The sequence below is a fragment of the Silene latifolia genome, unplaced genomic scaffold, assembly GCF_048544455.1.
Source record: "Silene latifolia isolate original U9 population unplaced genomic scaffold, ASM4854445v1 scaffold_343, whole genome shotgun sequence".
NCBI classification, from domain to species: Eukaryota; Viridiplantae; Streptophyta; class Magnoliopsida; order Caryophyllales; family Caryophyllaceae; genus Silene; species Silene latifolia.
In genome coordinates this window covers 1-25,873 of record NW_027413274.1, presented here as the reverse complement: position 1 = coordinate 25,873, position 25,873 = coordinate 1, and the positions used below count along the sequence as shown (strand labels likewise).

General features: G+C 40.2%; 2 protein-coding genes and 1 long non-coding RNA gene across 3 annotated transcripts; 2 read left to right on the top strand and 1 right to left on the bottom strand.

The window, feature by feature from the left end:
* The first annotated feature begins 9,072 nt into the window (after positions 1-9,072).
* LOC141639333 (uncharacterized) lies at positions 9,073-9,534 on the top strand. Its single transcript, XM_074448486.1, has one exon. It carries the CDS (start codon positions 9,073-9,075, stop codon positions 9,532-9,534), a length of 462 nt encoding a protein of 153 aa, XP_074304587.1.
* A 1,463-nt stretch (positions 9,535-10,997) lies between these two features.
* Positions 10,998-12,909, top strand: LOC141639337 (uncharacterized). The gene is made up of 2 exons (XR_012542473.1): positions 10,998-11,246; positions 12,563-12,909. It is a non-coding gene; the product is annotated as an uncharacterized LOC141639337 (long non-coding RNA).
* A 3,903-nt stretch (positions 12,910-16,812) lies between these two features.
* LOC141639332 (uncharacterized) lies at positions 16,813-17,400 on the bottom strand. The gene has a single exon (XM_074448485.1). It carries the CDS (start codon positions 17,398-17,400, stop codon positions 16,813-16,815), a length of 588 nt encoding a protein of 195 aa, XP_074304586.1.
* Between the last annotated feature and the right edge of the window lie 8,473 nt (positions 17,401-25,873).

Below are 25,873 nucleotides of genomic sequence, written 5' to 3'. Positions count from 1 at the left end.
GCACATGTAGGGTACTCGATCGAGTAAGTTGGGTACTCGATCGAGTAGGGGGCACTTGATCGAGTAAGTCACTTACCTGATCAAGTAAGTGTGTTTTACGGGTTTGTTTTGACGGGTTTTGCTCATAACGCGAGATTAATATAAAAGGCTTCCGTCATTTTCTTTAATCACTTTTCACCTTTCTAAACCTTTCAAAAGAAAAAGAAGTTACGTAGTTCATGTGTTATAGGGTGAGGTTTTGTTTTGAGTTTTTAGTTGCGTCGTTCTGTCTTAATCGAGTAGGTAGGTTTGTTTTTATGTAAGGGTTGAACTTCGGGGACGAAGTTCTTTTTAAGGAGGGAAGACTGTAATACTACGGTTTTATGAGTCTTTGGGTACTCTAGCGAGTAGGGCTTACTCTGTCGAGTAAGTAGTTTTTGACGCAAATCTGTAGTCTGCCTGTAGGGTACTCGATCGAGTAAGTTGGGTACTCGATCGAGTAGGGGGCACTCGATCGAGTAAGTCACTTACTCGATCGAGTAAGTGTGTTTGACGGGTTTGTTTTGACGGGTTTTGCTAATAACGCGAGATTAATATAAAAGGCTTCCGTCATTTTCTTTAATCACTTTTCACCTTTCTAAACCTTTCAAAAGAAAAAGAAGTTACGTAGTTCTCTCTCGTCGCGTTGTTGGCAAATCCTAAGGGCTAGAGTCATCGGATCGTTGTGTTCTTTACGCCGTTGAGACTGTCGTATTGTGGGTAAGGTCCTACTACAATTTTTATGTTGTTTCATTGATTTTAGTTGAAACCCTAATTGGGTAATTTGGGGGTTTTGGGAGTATTGTGTTTATTAGATGTTGATTGTATGATTGTATGTTTGATAGGAGGTGATTGTATTGAAGAACGATTTTGATTAGCTGCTAGACCGTCTGTGGTGGTTGCATTCCAGGTAGGGTTTTCCTACTCAGTATTAGTTACATGATATGTGTGGTGATTGTGTTGTAGTTAGTGATTTCATATTGTTGATTGATTCAGTCGGTTGTGATTTCATATTATTGATTGGTTCAAACGGTTGTTGATGTTGTATTGTGGTTGCTGTTTATCTGTCTGTGTTCTTCGGGGTGCGTCCCTGGCTGAGCTGAGTCACTTGCGGGAGTGGCTTCACGCCATTAATTCGCCTTCTGTGGAACCCGCCACAGAAGGGATGTTCACATTAATGAACATGGGTTTATCGCTCGATGGAGATGAGCGGGGCTTAGGTGGGAACAGGCTGCGGTCCCCACCGGCGGCGAGGTAGTATCTGTTGCGATGGGTACTCGGCGGGGCTACACACACTTTATTGTGTATTCAGTTATGAGGTGATTAGAGATGGAGACTTGGATTGTATGTGAGCTGTTTGTATGATTGTTTCAGTGTGGCTTTGATTGTGTAATTAGTACTGACCCCGTTTAAATGTTTTAAAAACTGTGGTGATCCATTCGGGATGGTGGCGATTATTGAGCGGTATGATATGACGCGTATGGGATAGTTGGGATGAGTCATCACGTGGCATTTAGAAGTCTTCCGCTGTGTCGACGATGTTTTATAGCTTTGATAGTTTTATCGATGAGAGCAAATCGAGAACCTTGTATTTCGGTTTAACGATTTTGGTGTTGACCATGTAATCACTATAAACTATATTGTTATTTAAATTATGTTTCTTCATTGTCATTTGATTATCATTGCCTCGGGTAACCGAGATGGTGACATTCGCATACCTTAAGTGGTCCTGGTAAGGCACTTGGAGTATGAGGGTGTCACAATGGTTGACAAAAATGTAGACTTTGCTCTACTCATTCTTTGTATGGGCTTGTATTATGATTATGGCTATTATTGAGATTGTGACATAAATCCATGAGTATTATATAATTATATGATGATTATCTGATTATTGTTGAGGTTGTGACAAGGTCCCATGAGAATAATCTGATTATGAATTGTTATGGAATGATTGTTAATTACATGATCTTGAGTTGGCATTGGACTTGTAATTTGGGGATCGGTACGGGTAACTTGGTCCGTTGGGCACTGGCATACACAGATCGCCGCCCGGAGTCTCTTCTTGTGGGCCCGCCACAAGAGGGATGTGCACATTTACGATCCGGGGAGTTTGTGTGATCGAGCATGTTCGCCGCGTGAGTTGAGTACCATTTGTTGCCGTGTGTTATGTAGCACACATAAATATTATTGACGTGTGTGTTTTAGCACACATTGATGTCCAATTGCCTTGTCGGTTTGTATAACTTGGTTGTTAATTTGAGATTCTTGATGAGATACAATTGGATTGTGATACCGTATTCATTAGAACCTTTGAGGTTTCCTTGTGTATTGATTGTCTCTACCCGACCATGTGGTTGACTTTTTGCTTCGTGTGTGTTAACTCTTTTTATAAGTATCTGCGGTGATCCATTGATATGTCCAGTTAATGGTGAGGAGTGGTGTGACAGGTATTTCGTTGAATGGATATTGTTTGGGACTATGTACAGGATTGGTCCCACAGTAGGACTCACAGATAAGTATTAGTTTTAGGATGTCATATTGAGATAATTGTATATTTGAGTCGTATGTATATTGTACTTAATTAGAACCTTGTATCTTCTAACCATTGGATAAAATGTAACCTATTATTCTATTTATCGGTCATTTTGATATGCACTCCCTCAGGAAATCGAGATAGTAGCAATTTCATTTGCTCGGGTATGCCTCATTACAGGTTTTTGGGTAAATGGGGGCGTTACAAAGTGGTATCAGAGCGAACGATCTTAGAACCGACCTAAATAACTTAGAGATTCAAATAAAATGAACCCGGTAGCCGTCAATTGGGGATCTAAATGATTTTGAATGAGAAGGCGCCATTATTTCAAAATCTAGGTCCTCTTGTCTTGACCGAACACCGCGCCGGTAGTTTAGGTGGGTGACGAAATGGATGATTGTTTGAGTTGTATACAAATGACATGAGATCCATGTGGTGTAATGATTGTGTTTGTTTGCGAGTGGGAGGTGCTTACGTGCTTAGTATGTTACGAATGTACTATGCAATGCGTTAACGATGAGGGAATACTTGAAAATATCGGAATGTGTTGATAGAGATGAGAATTAGATGATTTATATGTGAGCGATGCTTGACGGAACTAGTGCGGAATTTAGTGCATGATGATTTAAAGTGAAGTTAGTATAAGTGAGCTTTCTTGATAAGCGTGTCAATGGTGGGTAATGTAGAGCGTGTGTGTGATGTGGAGTACTAACCAACTCAAGTTGATAATGGGTAAGCCATGAGACGACAGAGTACCTTCTAATATTACAGGTTTAGTTGAGCACGACTCGAGCGTGAAGAGTCGACAAGACAGGAGTAGCCAACAGTGGTTACTCGACCGAGTGTAAGGAAGCACTCAACCGAGTGGTGTCAACTTGACCGATTAAGTTCACCCACTCGGCCGAGTGAGAGATATTACGAGCGAATGCTATGGGACACTCAACCGAATATATTCGGCCACTCGACCGCGTCAGCCTAACTCGACCAAATGTCGGATGGCACTCGACCGGGTCGTGTCAACTGGACCTACTTTTCTTCATTTTTACTTAGATTTCAGCCCACTTTTCTTCACCCCTCCCTTACTCGACATACTCCCTCTCTCTAAACCATAAATAACCCCAAATCTCTCCACTAAATCTCCTTAAAAACTCAAATAAACTCTTCCTTGCTAGTAGATCCAGGTTCCATTGATCTCTAACTCAATAATTTGTTCAAAGCTTGTGGGTGTTTTCCAACCACCTGTCTTTCTCCTATTTTCGAAATTTCTAGAGTATGAGGTAAGAAATCGATTTTTATGCCATAAAATCTCTTTATTCTAGTTTAATTACTCTCCTATTAGTACATACTACCCAATACCCTCTTAATTTCTAGTTATTTTTCACGTATTGCTTCCAAAAATCCATCTTTTAATATTAGGTCTAAAGTATTTGATTGACTCTCTCTAGGGTTTCTATGAGAGCCTCCGTCTAAATTTCGTCTTTAAGGTTTTCCTTGGTTCTAAAGGCAGATTTCCACACCTTTCTCGTGGGAATTTGTAGCTTGTAATTCGTAACTTACCTTGTTTCTTCTAATCATGAGCACACAAAAAATGAGACAACATAGGGCTGGGAAGGAGATTTTAGATGAGGGAGATGACTTCATATGGGACAGTGGCGATAACACGGCGGATTCAGTGAAGGTGGAGTCTATCCTAGTCGGGAGAATTTGGACAACGAAGGCGATAAACGCAAAGGCAACGATTGAGATGATGATTAGGCTGTGGAATACAAAAGGTACGACTGTGGGTAATCTTATCGATGCTAAGAACAAAACTTTTGTTTTCAAATTTAACTCTGAGAAAGACAAAGTTAGGGTGGTCGAAGGCCAACCCTGGCATTTTGATAAATTCATATGGTGTCTAGATGATCCTATCAGCGACGGTAAAATATCTGATACCCCTCTGTTTCGTGTTCCGTTGTTGGCTAGGGTTTATGACTTGCCTATTAGAGGTCGGTCTAATACGGATAATTTACGTAGGATGGGAATGCAGTTAGGGTAGTTTGTGGAGGTTGATGAGGTTCCTTTGCCGGAGATTGAGAAGGCTGTCCGTATTCGAATTATTCACGATGTTCGCAAACCATTTAGCTCTTTTGTGAGTATTCGTATGAGGAATGGGGAGCCGGTTGATTTTAAGGTTAAATATGAACGTCTCCCTACATTCTGCTATGGATGTGGCATCTTGGGACATGGAGAGAAGGATTGCGAGGATGGTCCTTACGATGAGGGCGAGCTCCAATTCGATGAAAGCCTGAGGGCATCACAATGGCGAGCCACAAAGACAACAGCTGAAGGGCGTGGGAAGAGTGCTAGGTCGCTTAGTGTGGTTTTTGAGAAGGAGCACAGGCGACGTGAAGAGGATGCTATTTCCAACATGATAAATAAGTTACAGGAGATTTCGCTTATGCACAAAACTAAGAAGGTAGGGGTACTTGAGGAGAAACAGTCAAAGGGTGGGGACGCTCTAGAGGGGACTAGTGGTGGATGGGAGGTTGGGAGTGAAGTTGGAAGGGGTGATGATGGGCGGATAGTGGTAGAACAGATGGATAACAAGGAGAGGGAGGAATACGAGAGAGCAATTGGGAGGGATAGTATAGATGGACAGGGGACGAGGGATGATGTTGACAGTGGAGCTGTGGAGGAGTCGGGGACAGGGGTGACAGAGAGGGAGCTTGGACAGATTGGTACAGCAACGTGGAGGAGATTATGCCAAGGAGGAGGGATGAGTGAGAAGGATGGTGGTCTGGAAATGGATGAGCTTAGTCCTGGGATAGTTTCAGGTGGGAAACGAGGACGTGTGAACGAGGAGGAAGTGGAAAATGCGAAGGGAATGAAGTACCAGAAAACCATGGATGTATGTTCATCTGAGGCGGAGGTTGGGATCACCCAACCCCGCCGGGCCCAATGAATCTCATAAGCCTTAACTGCAGGGGCTGGGCAACCCCACTGCAGTAGGCGGTTTCCTTAATTTACTACGGAAGGAGGCCCCCGCGATGGTCTTTCTCTCCGAGACCAAGCTAAGCGGTGAAGAATTTAGGAGAGTTCGTGCTTGTTTAGACGAATATACTGGGATTGAGGTCGATAGTATTGGTAGGTCGGGAGGTTTGGCTTTTATGTGGAAAAAACATATCAAATGTGTTCTTAGGTCAATGTCGGTCCATCATATGGACTTTGAGATTAGTGGAGAGGAGGGTGCGTGGAGAGTCACTGGCTTTTATGGGTGGCCAGCCGTGGGGGATAGATACCTTTCTTGGGAATTGCTTAGGGAGCTCGGAGCTCAATCACGTGATCCATGGGTTTGTATCGGAGACTTTAACGAGATTCTTTTTGCCCCGGAGATGAGGGGAGGCTCCCGTGCTCAATGACAAATGAACAATTTTAGAGAAGCGGTTGATGATTGCGGATTGCGGGATGTTGCTTTTGAGGGTTACAGGTTCACCTATGATAACGGACAAGCGGGGAATGATAATCGTCAATGTCGGCTTGACCGAGCCTTGTGTTCAGACGAGTGGTTGAACTTGTTTCCACGTGCTAAGCTTATCCATCTTGATAGGGAATGGTCGGATCATGCTCCCATTAAATTGATTCTGAGTAGGAAGGAGAGCACGGGGGCGAATATGCAGAAACTTTTTTGGTTTGAGCAAATTTGGGTGAGGGAGGAGGGGTGCGAGGACACTATTCGAAGCTCCTGGAATGATGATGAGGATTTGTTGCCTACTCTTGCTCGGTGTGTGGAGGGATTGCAAAAATGGAAGGGAGTAAGTATTGGCAAGATCATGCGAGATATTAATAAAAAACGAAGGAGACTGGCAGCTTTGAATGAAGGGGGCGATCAGTGAACGAGGTTAGAGAGCGTCGAAAGGTCGTTAAGGAAATTGCTAACCTGTTGAAGCAAGAAGAAATATTTTGGAAGCATAGGTCGCGGGCTTTGTGGCTCAAGGAAGGGGATCGAAACACGAAATATTTTCATCGGAAAGCTTATCAAAGAAAGCAAAGAAATTATATTGAGAAGCTTGTAGATGATAATGGCAGGGAGCATGTCGGGTTCGAAGCTATCTTGGGAGTTGCACGAGATTACTTTATGCAGCTATTCAAAACTGGGCACCCTAGGGATTTTGAGCATCTTTTGGATGGGATTAAAGGCAGAGTTACTAATTCCATGAATAACATTCTTCGCAGCGAGTACACAATCGAAGAGATCGAGATGGCTTTGAATCAGATACATCCTCTCAAGGCACCGGGACCGGACGGTATGAATGGCTTATTTTACCAAACTTACTGGCACATTGTGGGTAAGACTATTGTTCAACATGTTTTACGTATCTTTAGAGGTGGAGCTATTCCTGATGGATGGAATTTGACGCATATTGTGCTTATACCCAAGAAAAAAGCCCCGAATAAAATGACTGAATTTCGACCTATTAGCTTGTGTAATGTTATCTATAAATTGGTGTCAAAAGTTCTCGCTAACCTAACTTAAATTATTCTTAGGGGATATTGTTTCTGAGAACCAAAGTGCTTTTACCCCGGGGAGACTTATACCGATAATATTCTTGTGGCGTTTGAGCTTTTTCACCATATGAAAAATTCTAAAAATAAAAATGGTCACATGGCAATCAAGCTAGATATGTCGAAAGCCTATGATAGAGTGGAGTGGTTTTTTTCTTGAGAGGGTGCTTAGGAGAATGGGTTTTGAGCCTCGGTGGGTGGATAGAGTGATGGGCTGTGTCTCATCGGTTTCTTTTTCGGTCATGGTTAATGGGCAGCCCACGGAAGTCTTTAGGCCGGAACGGGGTTTGCGTCAAGGGGACCCTCTTTCTCCCTATTTGTTCATATTGTGTGCGGAGGTGCTATCGGGGTTGATAAGAAAAGCAGCTGAGCGGGGTTCCATTCATGGTTTACGTGTTGCACCGGCTGCCCCGACTGTTTCTCATATGTTTTTTGCAGATGATAGCATTTTCTTTGTCAAAGCTAATATCACCGATGCAAACCATGTTAAGAGCATCCTTTCGGACTATGAGGGGGCATCAGGTGAAATGGTGAATTTTGACAAGACCACAATATCTTTTAATCGAGGCACGCGGGAAAATGATAGGCAAGGGGTGGCAAATTGTCTCGGCATACAGGTAGTGGAGGTACAGGAACGATATTTGGGACTCCCTACTATGGTGAGTCATTCCAGAAAGGTTGTGGCCGAAGTAATTAGAGACAAATTGGGTAAGAAGTTACAAGGGTGGCGAAGTCAGTTATTTTCGAAGGCGGGAAGGGAATTATTGATAAAGGCGGTGGCCCAATCAATCCCGACCTATGCGATGAGCGTCTTCAAACTGCCGGCAAATTTTTGTGATGAACTACGTTCTTTGGTCTCTCGATTCTGGTGGGGTTCGACTAATGGGAAAGGAAAAATACCGTGGATAGCTTGGTCGAATTTATGCAAACCGAAATGCTATGGGGGCTTGGGCTTTCGGGATTTCGATCAATTTAATATGGCTTTTTTGGGTAAGCAGGCATGGAGGCTCCTCACAAATCGTTCGTGTCTCGTGGCTCGTGTATTGGGAGGGAAATATTTTCCAAATGGTGTTTTCATGTCGGCTGAACTTGGGGTCCATCCAAGTTATACTTGGAGAGGAATATGGGAAGCTCGGGAGGTCCTCCGATTGGGGATTCGAAGGTGGATTGGAGATGGCATGAGTACTAGGGTATGGGTGGATCCGTGGATTCCTGGGACACAAACACGAATGGTGCTCTCACCCAGGAACGATAGAAGCACGGAGATGGTTGTAGCTGAGCTTTGGAATGCTGATGGTCACGGCTGGAATACTAGTAAAGTGCGTGAATTTTTTCTCCCATTTGAGCATGATGGGATTCTCAATATTCGGATTAGCCCATCAAAACCGAATGACTCATGGACATGAGAATTGGAAAAGGACGGTGAATACTCTGTAAAATCGGCCTATAAAGCAATAACTAACAGAGGAGAGGAGGATGTTGGCTCGTCGAGTAGAATGGAAGAGAGGAAGGTATGGAACCGGATATGGAAAGCAAATGTTTTACCAAAGATGAAAGTGTTCTTTTGGCAATTATGCAACAAAGGTATCGCAACTAAAAGGAACCTTGCAACTCGTATACAGTCGGTGGATGCTATTTGTCCGGTCTCCTGCAGCGAGTTGGAGACTTATCTCCATCTCGTGATGGGGTGTGGGTGGACGGGTGGGTTATGGGATAAGTTGGGTCTTGAGGTGAAGGTGAATTCTAGGGCTAAGCGGGTGAGGGAGTGGGTGGAGGATGTGTGGAGGGAGATGGAGGAAGGCGAGATAGATTCCTTTATCATAGGTTGTTGGGCGATATGGGAGGCGAGAAACAAGTGGGTCTTTGAGCAAGCCAGAGTGGATGCAAATAATGTGGCGAAAAAAGTTGAAAATTTGCAGCGAGAGATACGAGAGGTGGAGAACGATTAGGGTCCTCGAACAAGCACAATGCCTACGATGACGGGATGGAGTAAGCCAAATGAGGGATGGGTGAAGGTGAATGTGGATGAGGGAGTGGAGGAGGGATGGGGAGCGGGGTTTGGTGCGATCTGTCGAGGGAGTGAGGGTCAGGTGCTATGGGGACTGTCGGAGAGACGGAGGAGTACGATGGAGCCACGGGTGGCCGAAGCTGAAGCGGTTCTGATGAGTATACAAGAGGCGAGACGAAGAGGCCATACAAACATAGTGGTGGAAAGCGATCGCAAAAGCTTGATTGATGCGTTGAAGACGAAGGATACAGAACGGAGTGATTTCCATTTAGTTTTGCATGATATTTATCGTTTTTATAACTCTTTTGCTTGCATTTCTTGGAGTTTTGTTAGTCTAAAGTACAATAGAGTAGCGCACGAACTAGCTCACTGGGGTTCGATGCATTATGGTAGGAATATTTGGGCCGGAGTCTTACCTTGTATGGCTTAATCTTTGGTTGATTCTGATATTAATGAATGAGTAACCCACTCTTGGGTTTTCAAAAAAAAAAAAAATATTAGGTCTAAAGTTGACTGAAAGTATACCAGATTGTCGCTCATAAATTTTCTTTAATCATTCTACTTAGGATGTCGTGTCAAGGTGGAACCAAGAGATCTCTAGCTGCTCAAGCTGCTGGGAAATCATCCCAACCGACCATCCCAATGATTTGTGAGTTCCCAAATTGATTTTTCGGGATTTCAACCAAAGGAAACGATTTAAGGCTTTGATGGAGCATCCTATGAATTCTATCTGATGTATGTTCTCTAGTCTTTTGAGTGATCTTGGTATAGGTAGAAGGATGCATCAAGTGTTTTGTCAACTATGACTTAGAGGCTTGTATCGTTTGCGTGAGTTGTCTTATCCGAAGTTAATCTTGGAATTCTTGAGCTCTTACTTTTTTGACCGTAAGGGTAAAACAGTATCCTTTCGTGTTCGTAATGTGGAGTATTGGAGACTTCCAGGATCTCAAATATGGAAAATATTTGATTGGAAAATCTTGACTAGTTCGTTGCCTATTTATGATGAGTTCTTGGGCAGAAGATTGGGTTCCAATGCCCATTGCCTCTTATATTAAAAAGAGTTTTCTATGTAGTACCCCTGAGTTTTTTTCGAATTCTATGTGATACCCTAACATTTTTAAAAACATCAGTGGTACCCCTAAGCTTATTAAAATGTCCACAAAATAGTCAAACTACTAAAAATCACGTTCTTAAGCATTTAAATTTTGCTAAGAAAATATGTTAACGATTGAATAAAGAATGTTTATATTAATGGTAAGACAAATTATTGCTAAAATATCAATCAAAAATATAAAGACTAAACATTTAAAAGAAGCGGATTAGAGAATTTTGGGTATTTTAATACGTTTTCATTAAGTTTATGGCTACCACTGATATTTTTGAAAAGCGAGGTACCACGTATAATTCGAAGAAATACAAGAGTACCATGTAGAAAAACCCTATTAAAAATATTTATAGTATTAAAATTTTGGATCATGGTTACCTTTAGAGACTGTGAGGTTTCTTCAAGATTTCAAGTGGGTTGTCAATCCGGGATCAATTGTGGGAGGGAGACAGGTGTGGTTCGCAACACATGGAATGATTGGTTTTTCAAGGCTTAAGGATGAAAACATCAGTCTTCTTCATTTTCTTTATCTTTTATCTACAATTTGGAATATGAGGAACTCAAGAGTTTTTAAAGATGTTTACATCAATGACTGTGTTAAAATATATGATCATTGGAATAATATATTGAATACATTAGTGTAATAATATGAGAGTACAATTGTGTAATTACATTATGTAAGTTAGCTATTTATACAAATGAATATAGGCTAAACTAGGAAAGGATAATATGGCAAATCTATCTATATAAAAATATAATAGAAGAACCACTATAAATTGGGTTGGACACGTGTCGCTCTAATATGCATTTGTTTCCCGCCTACCTCTAACCCTAAACTGATCTACCAAGCATATGATATCCTCAATCCTCAGCCGTCTATCTTTACACCCTTCCTGTCAATCTCTCCATATTTTTTTCCCTAATACAGTATATGATTACATTCACCCGCCACTCTCCTTAATCTATGTCATTCTAAATTTCTAACTATATTACTTTATTTATCAATATCCGAATGGATTCTCCATAAACTCAATCAGGTAAGCTTCTATATTATTCAATTGTTTCGCTCATAATTTATTTTAGAGTAATATTTATTTCAGATATGTGATTTTTCGGAATTAATTTGGTATTATAAACTTGTGATTATTTGGATAATCTATGAGGTATTATTATTCTGTAGATATGTAAATCAATTTGCTCTGTTTTGATTTTTATCTTATTTTCTAAAGCAGTTATCATCCCGGGTTGTAGAAGAATAAAATTTTTAATTATCTTTCTAATGATTATTGAATGTACATACTCATCGTCTCATTAATTCAAGGGTAAAGTTGTTAAACTTTTTAATTATCTCCTGATGATTATTGGATGTACATACTCATCGTCTCATCAATTCAAGGGTAAAGTTATCATCGCGGGTTGTAGAAGAATAAACTTTTTAATAAACCCTTCTCAACATTCTTATGTAACTCATTCATCCCATGCTTCTATCTCTTTGTTTTTGTTAAGATTTACTCCCTCCGTCCCAATCATTTGTTTACTTTTATAGTTTTTGTGAGAGGCGTTTTAATCAAAAGTGGACAAATAATTGTGACGGAGGGAGTTCATGTTAGTCCTTATATGGAGTATTTGGTTCATTGGTTGTACCCACTTATTTACTACTCTGGATGAAGTAAGAATTGTACTTATTTTTTTGTGCCGGAGTATGATATTGTGGCGGAAATTATGTGAAACTTACCATTTCCCGTTAGTAAAAATTATACCCTTAGTTCAGCCATTGGTAATTATATATGATTATGTTTGCAACTTTTGATACTTCCTCCATTCTCATATGATGTACCCATTTTATTAAAATACTTCATTCATATATTCAACAAATGGGTACATCATATCAAAACGGAGGAAGTATGTTATAGAAAGAATAAAATGTGGTCTGTGCTCGATCGGTTTGGTTTTGTTACCGGGTGCAAATGTGATCAAACGTGCTCTCTTTTTGTAGTTGCTTATCAAATTCTTTTGGTAATTGTGAGGGTATTTGGGACGGTATGTCGGGATCATAGAGTTTATTTCACCTAGATCCGTGTAATTGGTGTGATGTTGTGAGCTGTGATAATATATATTGAGGATTGACCTCCAACGTAATCTCCATCAGTTCCATGGTGGTTTTAAATTTTGGTTCCCTTTCCGAGGATCACTCACTGGTAATAAGCAATATGCCTCTTTATTCAATGTAGGGTAGAGTTGTCTAAATTCAACCCGCATATACCTTAGCATGAGCAGGGGCCTTTTAAGCCAATGGTGTACCTTTGTATGAAGTAATTATTCTTACAATTTTTCACTATACTCTGTATTGCAGGTGGTGAGTTGATAAATAGGTTTGACAATGCGGCTCTGCCTTAGCTGGGTTTCCGCTAAGTACAGTTTGTTATACAATGAAGCTGAGTTCTCCCGATAATAGAGTTGTTTCCAGTAAATAAATGTAGTGTCCAATTTTGAACTACATTTAGGGTAGCTTTAAGTTTTTAACTTAGACCAGTGTATTGCAGAAAATGCATATTAATGTTTATTTATATAGTTTATAAGGCTTAAACATTGTGGCTTAGTGACTTATATATATGAAACACGTGTAAATGTGACATGTGATACGGGTTAAAAAAAATTTAAGGTTATCAATTAAATGGAGTACATCAATTGTTATAGTTATTGTATAGAATCGTTTATTCTAATGACGCGATTGGATCTTAATAGTTTCATTTCTTATAATTTAGTAAGGTTCATTTTTGAGTACATAATACTCAAATCGTTTATACAAGACATATCCATTACTAATGCAATGCTATAGCTCCAGATTTAAGACTTTATTATATACATTATTTATATATGTCCGTACAATTTTGCACGGGTTTTAAGCTAGTTATGTGCATAATTACAAAGATATGGGAGGCTTGATTTGAGGAGAGCCAACGGCTCCTTGAGTGGCTGCCAACGGCTCTTTGGAGTCGGTTATCATCCCCCCGCAAGTTGGCGTGTGGAGAACCGAGACACCCAACTTGGACAATAGGTCTTCAAATGAAGCATGGCCGAGAGCTTTAGTGAGAATGTCCGCTAGTTGCGCCTTTGTGTGAAAATAAGTAGGAGCGATAACCCCTTTTTGAATTTCATCCCGAATAAAGTGACAATCAACTTCAATGTGTTTGGTTTGCTCGTGAAAAATCGGATTTCGAGTTATGTGAAGAGCTGATTTGTTGTCGCATTGAAGTTGAATAGGCGTGTTATGCGAGATATCGAGACTTTGAAGTAGGCCTTTGAGCCATTTTAGTTCACAAACCGTAAATGCAATAGCTCGGTATTCGGCTTCAGCGGAGGATTTGGAGACGGTGGTTTGTTTCTTGGTTTTCCATGAAATAGGAGAGGAGCCCAGGAAGATGATATATGCGGATAGGGACCTACGGCTCGTAGGGGATGTGGCATAGTCCGCATCACAATAGGCGTTTATTCGTAGGTCACAATCAGCTCGAAGAAGTATACCTTGGCCCGAAGAATTCTTTATATATCGAACAACATTCAAAGCTGCGGCCCAATGCTCAGTTGTGGGGGCATGCATGAATTGTGTGAGAATATGAACGGAGTATGTTAACTCGGGGCGCGTTATTGTCAGATAAACAAGGCGACCGACTAGGCGACGGTAAGGTTGTGGGTCGTGCATAAGGTCGGCTTTGGAAAGGGCAAGACGATGATTTTGTTCCATAGGAATAAGTGTAGGTTTTGTACCAAGTAGCCCGGTTTCACTTAAAATGTCGAGAGCATATTTTCGTTGAGACACAAATAAACCGGTTGGGTTGCGCGCAATTTCAAGGTCAAGGAAGTATTTTAAATGGCCGAGATCTTTCATGTGAAAACATTGACTTAAATAGGTTTTAAAATTAGAGATAAAGGTGATATTGTTGCCACAAATTACCAAGTCATCGATGTAGACTAAGACGTGTACCTCTGTGTCAGGTTGAGAGATGGAAAATAGCGAGTGATCATAAGGACACTGCAAAAACCCGTATTTGAGGAGAGAGGAAGCATGCTTTGCATACCAACATCTGGGTGCTTGACGAAGACCATATAAAGATTTTCGAAGTCGACAGACTTTCCCTTTAGCCGAGTGAATGAATCCTGGGGGCGGTTTCATATACACTTCTTCATTGAGATCCCCATGAAGGAAGGCGTTATGGACATCCATTTGATGGAGAGCCCATTGTTTTGCAGCGGCAATAACAAGAAGGGTACGAACGGTGACGAGCTTAACGATGGGGGCAAAAGTTTCATTGTAATCCACTCCTTCGACTTGACGATTGCCCATGATAACTAGACGTGCTTTATAGCGCTCGATTGACCCGTCAGTGTTGTACTTTATTTTGTAAACCCATTTGGACCCAATAGGCTTTTTGTTGGGAGGTAAATCTTCGAGAGTCCAAGTATTGTTTTTCTCAAGTGCATCGAGCTCATGTCTCATGGCCTCACGCTATTCGGGAACATGCACAACATCTTTAAAGAAACTAGGCTCGTGATTTTTAGTCACGGCCGACAAGAAGATTTTATGTTTAGGTGAAAACTTATCATAAGTAAGATAATGATAAAGAAGAAAGGCGTACCCGAAGACGATGATGAGGTGGTGAGAGCGTGTAACGAGGGGCGAGGTTTTGAGACAACGAAATCCTTGAGGTTGGTGTTTGGCATTTTAAGACGATGGCCGCGTCCAAGGTTGGGGGGTGCCGTGAGGTCAGCGGGAGTGGTGGTGTCCGCGGGTGAGGTAGATGTTGTTCTGTCGATGGAGGGTTGTTCGGTGGATTGTTGAGATGGGGACGGTGGATTTGGTGTAGTTGGGTCTTGAATGACGTTGTGCGATGGTGGTACCGAAGGTGAAATAAGAAGGGTACTGTCAATATTGTTTGTAGGTTCAAGGAGAAAACGGGAGTCAGGAGTGTCCTGGATATGGAGGTTTTGAAATGGGAATTTCGTTTCGACAAAAATGACATCTCTTGACTCGAAATAAGACCCGGTATCTAAGTCATAAAGACGCCACCCTTTTTTATCAAACGGATAACCAATAAAAATACATTTGCGGCTCTTGGGAGCGAATTTATCATGAGACCGATTTGGGGACTTGGCGTAAGCTAAGCAACCAAAAATTTTGATATTTTCGAAAGGAGAAGGTTTGTTAAAAAGAGCTTCATATGGGGTTTTACCGTGTAGGAGACGAGTCGGAGTACGGTTTATTAAATAAACGGTACTCAAGACACATTCGCCCCAAAAATATATGGGTAGATGAGCTTGAAAGAGAAGAGCGCGGGCAACATTTAAAATGTGACGATGTTTACGTTCGACCCGCCCATTTTGTTGAGGCGTGTCAACGTTAGAATGTTGAAAAAGAATGCTGTTACTTTTAGAAAAAGGTATTAGAGGACGAAATTCCGTACCATTGTCGGTACGTAAAATTTTAATTTTCTTGTCAAATTGGCGTTCGATCATGGCAAAAAAATTCAATAAAGTTTTTTTCGTATCGCTTTTGTTTTGTAAAAGATAGACCCAAGTTGATCGTGAAAAATCGTCTACTATAGTTAAAAAATGCCGTGAACCACAAGAGACGTTTTTTGAATACCGGTCCCAAATGTCACAGTGTATAATATCAAAAGATGATGTAGCATGACTATTACTTAAAAAAAATGTTCGCGAGTTTGTTTCGCGAGTAAACAAATGTCGCAAGTTCTGCTATGAAAAACAGTATTATTTTTAGATGCATGAAAAAAAGGTAAAAAACGTGAAATTTCGGAAGAAGGATGCTCCAACCGTTTGTGCCAGAGTTCCATTGGATTTCCTGTCTCAACCAAGTATGCTTGTGCCTTATCATTCCGGACACCTTTGAGGTAGTAAAGCCCCTCGTGTTGCTCACCCACACCAATCACAGTCTTTGAGGTACGGTCCTGAATAAGGCATAAGTTATAGGAAAATTGAATATAAGACTTGTATCAATTAAAAGACTAGAAACAGAGATCAAATTACAATGTAAATTTGCAGCATATACGACATTCCGTAAGATCAGACGAGATGATAGATAGATGTCACCACTTTGTGTGGCAACCATAAGATCCCCATTTGGGAGTCCAACTGATAAAGGAGAAATTGTTTTAAGATTAGAAAAATGCGAGAGACACCCCGACATATGGTGGGATGCTCCCGTATCGATAATCCAAGAAAAGGAAGAAAAATTACCATTGAGACGGGTTATATCCGTGTCGCCTTTGCGTGCCTGTAATAACTTACCCAATTCTTCCAATTCACTGGTTGTGAGATTGTTCAAGTCGATTTTATCAAAAGTGGAGATAGGTGGCTAGGAAGTTGAAGCAGCCGTATGGGATGGTGTGGAAGCCGCAACCATGTGAGCTTTAGGAGACGGCACGGTGGTCCCCTGTTTTGGCCGAGTAGCAGGGGTCGTACTTCATGGGCCAGGCACGAATACAGCGTTGCTCAAGTCAGTGGAGTTAGGATCAACATAGATACGAGGACGAGGACGGTCACCCCACCATTCGGGGTAAAGTCCCGTCACTTGATAGCAAAATTTCAAGCTGTGGCCAGATTTTTTACAGGCGATGCAATAATATTTAGAAGGTTCACTACGACGTTCTCGCCCCCACCCGACTGTCGTGCACCATGCTGAGCACGGGCTGCATAGGCCATCACATCAGGCGTGATTTCGGTCTTATTAATCGATAAATTTCGAACCCCTTCTTCTTGCAATAAACGATTGTAAATAAGGTCTAAAGAGGGAAGAGGATTGATACCGATAATTTGTGATCTAGCATTGGAAAACCGGTCATCAAGACCCATCAGGAAGTCGCGTACCCGTTTCCGTTCCCTGCGAGCATCAATAATAGCAAGCCAATTACACTTACAGGGATTGCAGGAACACGATTGAATCGTGTCATGTTCGAGGAATGCGTCCCATATGGTGGTCATCCTGCCATAGTACTCCATAAGAGACTCGTTTGCGCCTTGACAACATGCCAACAATTCGACTTGTAACTGATAAATCCTTGCTTCGTTAGTTTGACAAAACCGATTTTTGATATCGGTCCAAACCAATCGTGCTTCGGGCCGTAAAGAAACCTGCCTTCGTAATTCAGGAACAAGAGTATTATAGATCCACATAGTCACGAGAGCATTAGAGGAACACCAGGTTGCGTGATTGCTGTCCGTTTTCAGATGGTTTAGAAATAGACCCGTCAATGTATCCCAACTTTCCTTTCGCCAAGAGAGCGAGATGAAAAGAGCGAGACCATTCATCATAGTTTTTGCCATTGAAAGTAATCGGGGTAATGTTAGCACCGGTGTGTTCCACGGGAACCATGGAATAAGATTGAGATTGTGAAGAATCGATAGTCGAAGCCGAATTAATGACCTCAGAAGAAGACGATACAGTGTTTGTCATTGTTTTGTTTATATTTTTTTTTTTTCGAAGATAGATAGAAGAGACGGCAGAGACAGAGTATTGGAGACAATGAGGAGAAAAGAAAACCTAGATTACACTGATACCATGTTAAAATATATGATCATTGGAATAATATTGGAAATATTGAATACATTAGTGTAATAATATGAGAGTACAATTGTGTAATTACATTATGTAAGTTAGCTATTTATACAAATGAATATAGGCTAAATTAGGAAAGGATAATATGACAAATTATGTGCATAATTACAAAGATATGGGAGGCTTGATTTGAGGAGAGCCAACGGCTCCTTGAGTGGCTGCCAACGGCTCTTTGGAACCGGTTATCCGACTGCATCATTAAAAGATAATATCAAGCCGACTTAGGTTCTTTTAGCCTTGATTTTGGATAAGCGAACTACTGATTCTAATATTTTGCGGGAATGGAACTTGAGTAATGGTGAAGTTCCAAATGGAAATTTCTTTCAATGCCATTATTTCATTCTTGCTGGTAGAGATTGCGGTGCCCTTATGGTCAAGGTGGATGCATGTTGGTCTAAAGATGGTAAGACAATGGTGAGGTCAGAGGTGGGTTTGTAGCTCAATGTCTGATTCTTTTGATAATGGTTTCCTTGGGTGAAAATCTCGTACGGAGAATGCGGTTCAACCTGAAGCTATTGAGGTGAGGAATGATCTTGTTGGGCTTTACCAGAACAGAAACTTCACATAGAAATTTTCTCTGGCTGACTTGTGTGGCTTATCACTTAGTGTTTTCTCTCATAAGGGAAATCCACCAACTACCTTTATTTTTCAATATCTTTCTAGTAGCTTTATTCCGCGAGCCTTAAATAGAAGGCGTATCTATTGGCTAAGTAGGCTAGATTGATGTAATGGCTATTTTCTTTTACCTTTGAAAAAAAAAGAACTTATTTTGCAACTACAAATTTTTTTCGAATGGATGCAATTTTTTCCATTGCAAATAAAAACTTTAGAAGATTCAATTTGTTTTGTGCGTGTTTTTACGACTGATTTTCATAGCAATTTAGTACTCCCTGCGTATTTTATTATCTCCCACTTCCCAAATTATGTGAGAAAATTTGATGAGTGGGAAGAAAACATAAATACAGAGATACTCCGTAGTATTTACCACCGCATGTCCGTCCAATCATTCCATCGATGATAACCCTTGTTTTCTCATGGCCCATGCAAAACATCTATCCTAAGAGATAACCAGGGAGAACAACTACAAATTTTATCAACTTGCTGAACAGTCTAACGAAGCGTGCAATTAAGAACACAAAGCTTTTAGAAGAACTTGTGTAGGTTTGTGTACCAAGCACTTAGACTCGCAGATATCTATTTGTTCCTACTTCAAACTTGTTGGCGACCAAGATATTATAAATGGTGTAGTGGGAATTTCTTCGACCGCTCACTCTCTAGTAAAAAAAAAAATCTTAAGGACACCAAACATATGCTAATATTAAGAAGATTAATAATTAATAATTATATAATTAAGTGACCTATGTACGAAATATGAACTTATCTCTCCAACCACATTGAGACGTCATGTAAGAACACTGTCCTAAGTCAGTTAGACCCCCACACAGGTGCTCCTTTGGTTCCGTGGTCACAACTCCAGAGTTAACGCCTCCTTCCGCACTTTGTCGCACACCAAAGACGGAAGTGAAAACTGTTCTCAGAATTTAGAATGGAAAAGATATAAGAGAGAATGTTTTCTGTATTTTGTTTATGTAAAACTGTTGGAGAATGGAAGATTTTATAGTAAAGAAAAAGCTCCAACAGTCACACAGAGATACCAAAAGATCAGCAAATTAATGGCCATAAAACCACCAATGAATGGTAATAAAATCGGACATTAAGAGCGGATATTATTGAGCTAACATAAAACCACCAATGAATGGCCATAAAACCACTAATGAATGGTAATAAAATCGGACATTAAGAGCGGATATTATTGAGCTAACATATAGAATATCACTAGCTAGAATCTGAGGAAATAATTTGGACTCGGAGCAAACACATAGCGCTACCAAACTGCGCACGATCAAGATCACGAGCCAAGCAGGCAAGCGGCAGCGCGCGCACGCTGATGAGTCATAATTATATATAAATTTAACTCCCCTTAGTTGCTCTTGAGACAGTTTTGTGTTATTACGCGTTGGTTTACATGCCGTTTATGCTAGAATATCGAAAATTCCACCTTTTGGTGTTTTAATGCAGATTGGATGCATTTGTGGAGCAATTGGTTAATATGGAGCACCGCGGAGTCGGCAAGACGGAGCACAAAAAGAATGGCACAATATCAAGAGGAATAAAAGGAAAGAAAATACGAAAACACGAAGAATTGAGCTGAGACTGAAGTGTGTTCTATACTCGATATAGTGTTCAATACTCGATCGAGTGTTCTATACACGATCAAGTGTTTTGCTATTTTCATACTTTCCGTGAAACTTCCTTAAGTCGGTTTATTTGTATTATAAATAGGAAGTTCATGCATTATTATTAGGTTACACTTATTTTACCTTAAGAACTAGTAGAAAAACTTTAGATTTAGTTTTATTTACGTATTTCTTCTGGATCTACACACTCTATTTACGGTACTTATCAATCTTTTCTCAATAATTATTATTTCAAGTCCTAGTTTCGTAATTGATTCCTTGTTCATATTTTTCATGCTTTTAATTATGCTTTATCTTTATTTGATTGTTGTTAGATTGTTATTATGAGTAGCGAATTTCCTTATCTAGGGTGAAAGGGGATATAGTTTGTTAGAAGGGGGTTTATTTAATGAGTTAATTGTTAAACTGCTATTAGTAGTTTTTCAATTTTTTTCCTTAATCTAATTGATTAATTACTTGTTAGGATTAGTTAATTAGTCTTGCAAATTAGGATTATCGTCGACCGGATTAAGACTAATATAGGCTACGACAATTGAATAGACTGACTTAATTAGAGCGGCCGCAGTTTAAGTCTACATCAAAAGGGCATATTAGAGTCGACCGTTCATATGACCTTAAATAGCGTAATTGCTCTTTTAATTATTAAATCACAACCCCGGATAACTGAGCTAATGAACCCGATCCCTAGACCTTAAGACGGACTAAAGAATTAGCAAACTAGAATATTACCGCCTCCCTATGGAAACGATTCCCTACTGAGTTAGGTTTACTTTAATTAAGGTGATACGACTTTAGCCCTATCAAATTTGGCGTCGTTGCTGGGGAGGTAACAATTTTTCATTTTCTTTTTGTTTAGTTTATCTTTTGTCTCAGGGAAAATCAATTCTTTGAGACCAATTTTATATTTTTTTTGTTTAGTTCGTGTATGCCTAGGTCTAACAGGTCGGAGATTGTACCTTTTGATCCCGAACCCGAGAAGACTTTTCGATATAAATGGAATTTTCAGAGAGAAATTAGTCAAGTGGAAGACTTGAGTATACTTGAAGCCGATTACGATCAGTTTATTTTGATAGAATATCCGTCCTTTAAAGAGGACACCCGTTTCTACCTCTAATATTCCGATGCCCAAGATGCATGTACTATCTAGTCATTCCGAGTCTATACTTGCCTCTATACCTAAGGGATTCAAGCTCCCCACTACAGATAATGGTACCTTTAAAATTCATCCATCCTATATCAATTTTGGTGGAGCGAAACATGATTGGAGGAGGAGTTAATGAGGATCCTGGTAAGCATATGGATAAATTCACTAATTATTGTTGCTCCATTCCGCTGTCTGCTAGAGTAGCACAAGACCAGATAAAGCAAGTATTATTTCCCTTCTCCCTGAGGGACAGTGAAGTCAAGTGGCTCCATGATCTAGATATGGAAGCAGATGGCATTACCGACTGGAATTCGCTAACTCTTGCATTTTACAAGAGATATTACCCACCGCAAAAGATCAATGCCATGAGAAGTCAGATTACGAGCTTCAAACAAGGTCCCACAAAGATGTGAAGAAGGCGTGGATTTGCTTTAAGAGATTTGTCCGCGTCGTCCCGCACCATGGGTTTCAGTAGTGGTTTCTTTGCAACCGGTTTTATAATGGGTTTTATGACGATCATAGAGCTCTCCGTGATTCTTCTGCCAATGGGAGATTTCAGAATAGCACTAATGATGCCAACAGATGGAAGTTGATTGAGGAGATGGCTACTCACACTGTTGAGTATGGTAACCCCATAGGTAGTAGAATAGTGGTGGTTCAGATAGTGCAGTTGTAGCTCAGTTATAGGCATTGACTGCTCAGATTGCCGAATTAAAGACGTCCCAGTCCTTGGGCAGCATCAGACGATTCATGTTATGGTTCAGCAGGAGGTGCCCTGTGAGCGATGTGGAATTAAAGATCATAGTGCAGCTAGGTGTATGAGTCCGATAGAGCAATTTGATGCTTTCCAGTCTTTCAAGCAAGGTTCTCCTTATTCTAATTTATTCATCGAGAGGAGCCAGAATGTGTTCAACGTTACCCCACCGCAGAGCAATGCCTATGTCATTCCCAGAAACTGCGGAAATCAGCCACATGAAAAATTTATTAGGCGGAACCAAGGAGGCCAATAATTTATTAATCAACATGAACAAAAATTTCAACAACAGATGACGCCTCCTCAACAAGCTCCGAGTAATGACATGTCTGAGATCAAGGTCACGTTACAACAACAAATGATGGATTCAGAAAAAGAAGGCTTAATTGCTCAACTATTGGCTCACAACATGATATTGGACACTCAAGTTGCCAAATTAGCTAGCTAAAATTCGAGTAGGCAACTCGGTAATCTTACTCCTCAAGGTATACAAGCTCATGAGCAAGTTAATGCAATTTTATTGAGGAGCGGTATTTCTTATCAAGGACCGATGGTGCCAACTGATGATGATGAGTTACCATACATGCATCCTACGAGTTTGGGTAATTTAGAGCCGAGTGACGATGAAAGAAATAATGCAAACAAGGAAGAATCCCGTGTTATGTATAAAAGCGTGACAACAGCTAAAAAGCAGGTCACTCGATCGAGTGCCCCAATACTAGATCAAGTGTCTCTGCTAGAAGAAGACATTGCTATTGTTTCTAAGTCACTCGATCGACTGGACCCAATACTTGGTCGAGTGACCCCTGTGCTTGATGGAGTATATTCCGAGGTCAATAAAAAGAAGAAAGAAGCCGAGCCCATTAAAATTGCTCTAACTTATCCACACTAACAACATAAATCCAAGCTAGATTAACAGTTTGAGAGGTTTTGGAGGTCGTGACGAATCTGCAAGTGAGTGTCTCTTTTCATGAATTGATCACTCAAATGTCGGCTTATTCAAAGTTCATAAAAGAGACATTGACAAGGAAGAGGTCCTTTAATGAAGTGGAAACAATTACATTTGCTGAAGAATATAGTGCTGTACTATAGAGCCGATCACCTCCTAAGCTTAACGATCAAGGGAGTTTTTCTATTCCTTATAATATTGGTCGATTAGCTATATATAATGCCCTTTGTGACTTAGGGGCAAGTGTTAGTGTCATGCCGTATAAACTTTGTAAGCAGCTTAACATGGGTAAAGTTAAATGTTCAAATATGACCCTATAGATGAATGATAGATCTCTTAACTGCCTTATGGGTGTCTTAGAAGATATGCCGGTTATGTCGGGAAATTCTTTATCCTAGTTGACTTTGTTATGATAGATATGGTTGAGGATTCCCGAGTTCCTATTTTTCAGACGATCCGGGCGAGCTACTGGTGGATCCGGGCGGATTCCACGGCACGGATCATCAAGAGTGAGTCCAATCCGGGCGGCTCCTTGGGTGATCCGGGCAGCTCCCTCTACGATTGCCTGGACTTCCAAGCTTCAAAATATCTAATTAGCCTTTAATCCTTGTATTAGTATAAATACCCCAATTATAATAATTAGGGAAATGATTCATTAGTCTTAGGAAGCCCCCTTAGATTAGATTATTCTTTAATCTTTCCACAAAATTTACATTAATCTTTCAGAAATTGTTCTCTCAATTTACATCTGCAGTAGTTTACATTTGGATTACTTGGGTATGTATTTGAAGGCTAAGTGACAAGTCTCCATCTCTATACAAGGATCCTCCTTTATTTATGTTCATCTTTACATTCCAAATTGGTATATTTCTCATCTTCTGTCAATCCTTTGTTTATTACCTTGCTTAATCACCATGTTTACTTGTGTTATGATGTTTGACACCATTGTTAGCATGATTACCATGAAGTGTAGTTAGTAGTCTTCTAACAAGGGTTAGTGGAGGATTAGGGGAGTATTATGGGATAGATCCATCCTTAACGAGTTCATATGAATAATTATTTGTTGTGGTTTCAACTTATTCACATGTTATTAACAACCTAGCATTATTCTCTACCTTTTCAACAAGCCTTGTAAGACATAAACGAACTCAAGGATTTTTAGACCATGCATGATGTTGAATAGGGAGACCCAAGTCGGCCTAGGAGCCGTAAGATATAAAACCAACTCGACTCCGAAGACCCAAATCGACCTAGGGATCGTAAGATCTAAACTAACTCGGTTCTAACCCAACACTAATCTTCTATGTGACTCATTTATGTGATCTACCAATTGTTTACATCTCTACCCTTATTTAAATGCTTTCCTTTTCATTTGTTTACATATCTTTATAGTATTTTAGAACACAAACTGAAACCCAAATCATAACACTTGCATAAATTGAGATAGCTAGACTTAGAACCCAAAACACACCGTCCTTTATGTTCATACAATTTTCTTGTAGTTTCCGTGTTTGTAGTTGTTCCCTTGTTTTTAAAAATGAGGATGGCAAAAAACTTTCAACAAGAAGTGTATGAGCAAAATGGAGCAAATGGGTATGACTTGTACAAATCGAGAGGGTTTGTTGAGCAAGAAAACACACACTTATGCTACAACTTCCACAATGAAACCCCAAATTACCCCATAAACTTCTCATACTATAACCCCAATATTTCATGCCAAAACCCAAACACTCATCCACACCAACAACACTTCCAAAATCAACTCTTCCACAATCATTCATTTTGACCAACTCTATACCCAACGAGAACATAAAGATAAACAAAACCCCTACATGCAAACCTTGGTGCTACAATTGCTTCAAATCCAACAACAATTTTTTGGGCAAGTTTGTGAGGAGAGCAAAATAAGAGATAAGTTTTTAAATGGTCTTGTACAAAGTGGGCAAGAGTTAGGACATTAATTGACTCAAATGGAATTTCTCCAAGGACCTCTTGAAAAAGAAACTGAAGAGGAGGAAGTGTATGAAGGACACTATGAGGCTATCCTTGTAACTATCCTACCAACCATACCTCGCCAACCTATAAACGCCAATCACCCCATATCCTAATCGGTGTCCAACTTCATACACATCATCCATGAATGCGAATTTGAGGGAGTGACCTTTGACATAGAGGATGCAAAGTTGGAGGAGCCAATTTACTTAAGCTCTTTTGAATATGAAATGCGTCATTTGAAGTGGAAATTGGAATAGTGGAGTGGGAGTTGACAAGAAGGATTAAGGCCCTTATTTACGACTCATTTAGTGATGACGAGTCAATGGAGAAGGATGACTGATAACTCATTATTTTTGTGGATATGGGGCCATGGGGGCGCTTGGGAAACAAGAGTTTGCATTTGTGGAGTCGCCACCAATTTTTTTGGGAAATTGGAACCGTTCGAATACTTCGTGTCATGTCAAAACACAAAGTAGTGACATGAACACTAAGAACTCGTTACCCTTAGCATTCTATGTCTAGAATGACTCTCGTGGATGCCAATGAACACGGATGTTCACATAGATCTGGAATAAGGGTGAGGGTACGTATTAGGAAGTCCTTTAACTGAACACCTAATCTCGCCCGCCTCGATAGCGGCCTCTACTAATGATTAGGGAAATTATTCATACTCGATATGCTATCGATTATATGCATGCAATGCAACATCCACGTTTTGATCCTAGCATGTGAGATTAGCCTATGTCGGTGAACATATAATTTAGCACTCATTAACGTCGAATTAGGGTTTAGAATTAATTGCATGTGAGAACGAGTAAATAAATCATACAAAGCAATATACAATAAATAAAATAAGGATAATAAAAATTACAATAAATTACAATGATTTAAACGATTTAATTGATTTACTTCAAAAATATATTTAAGACGG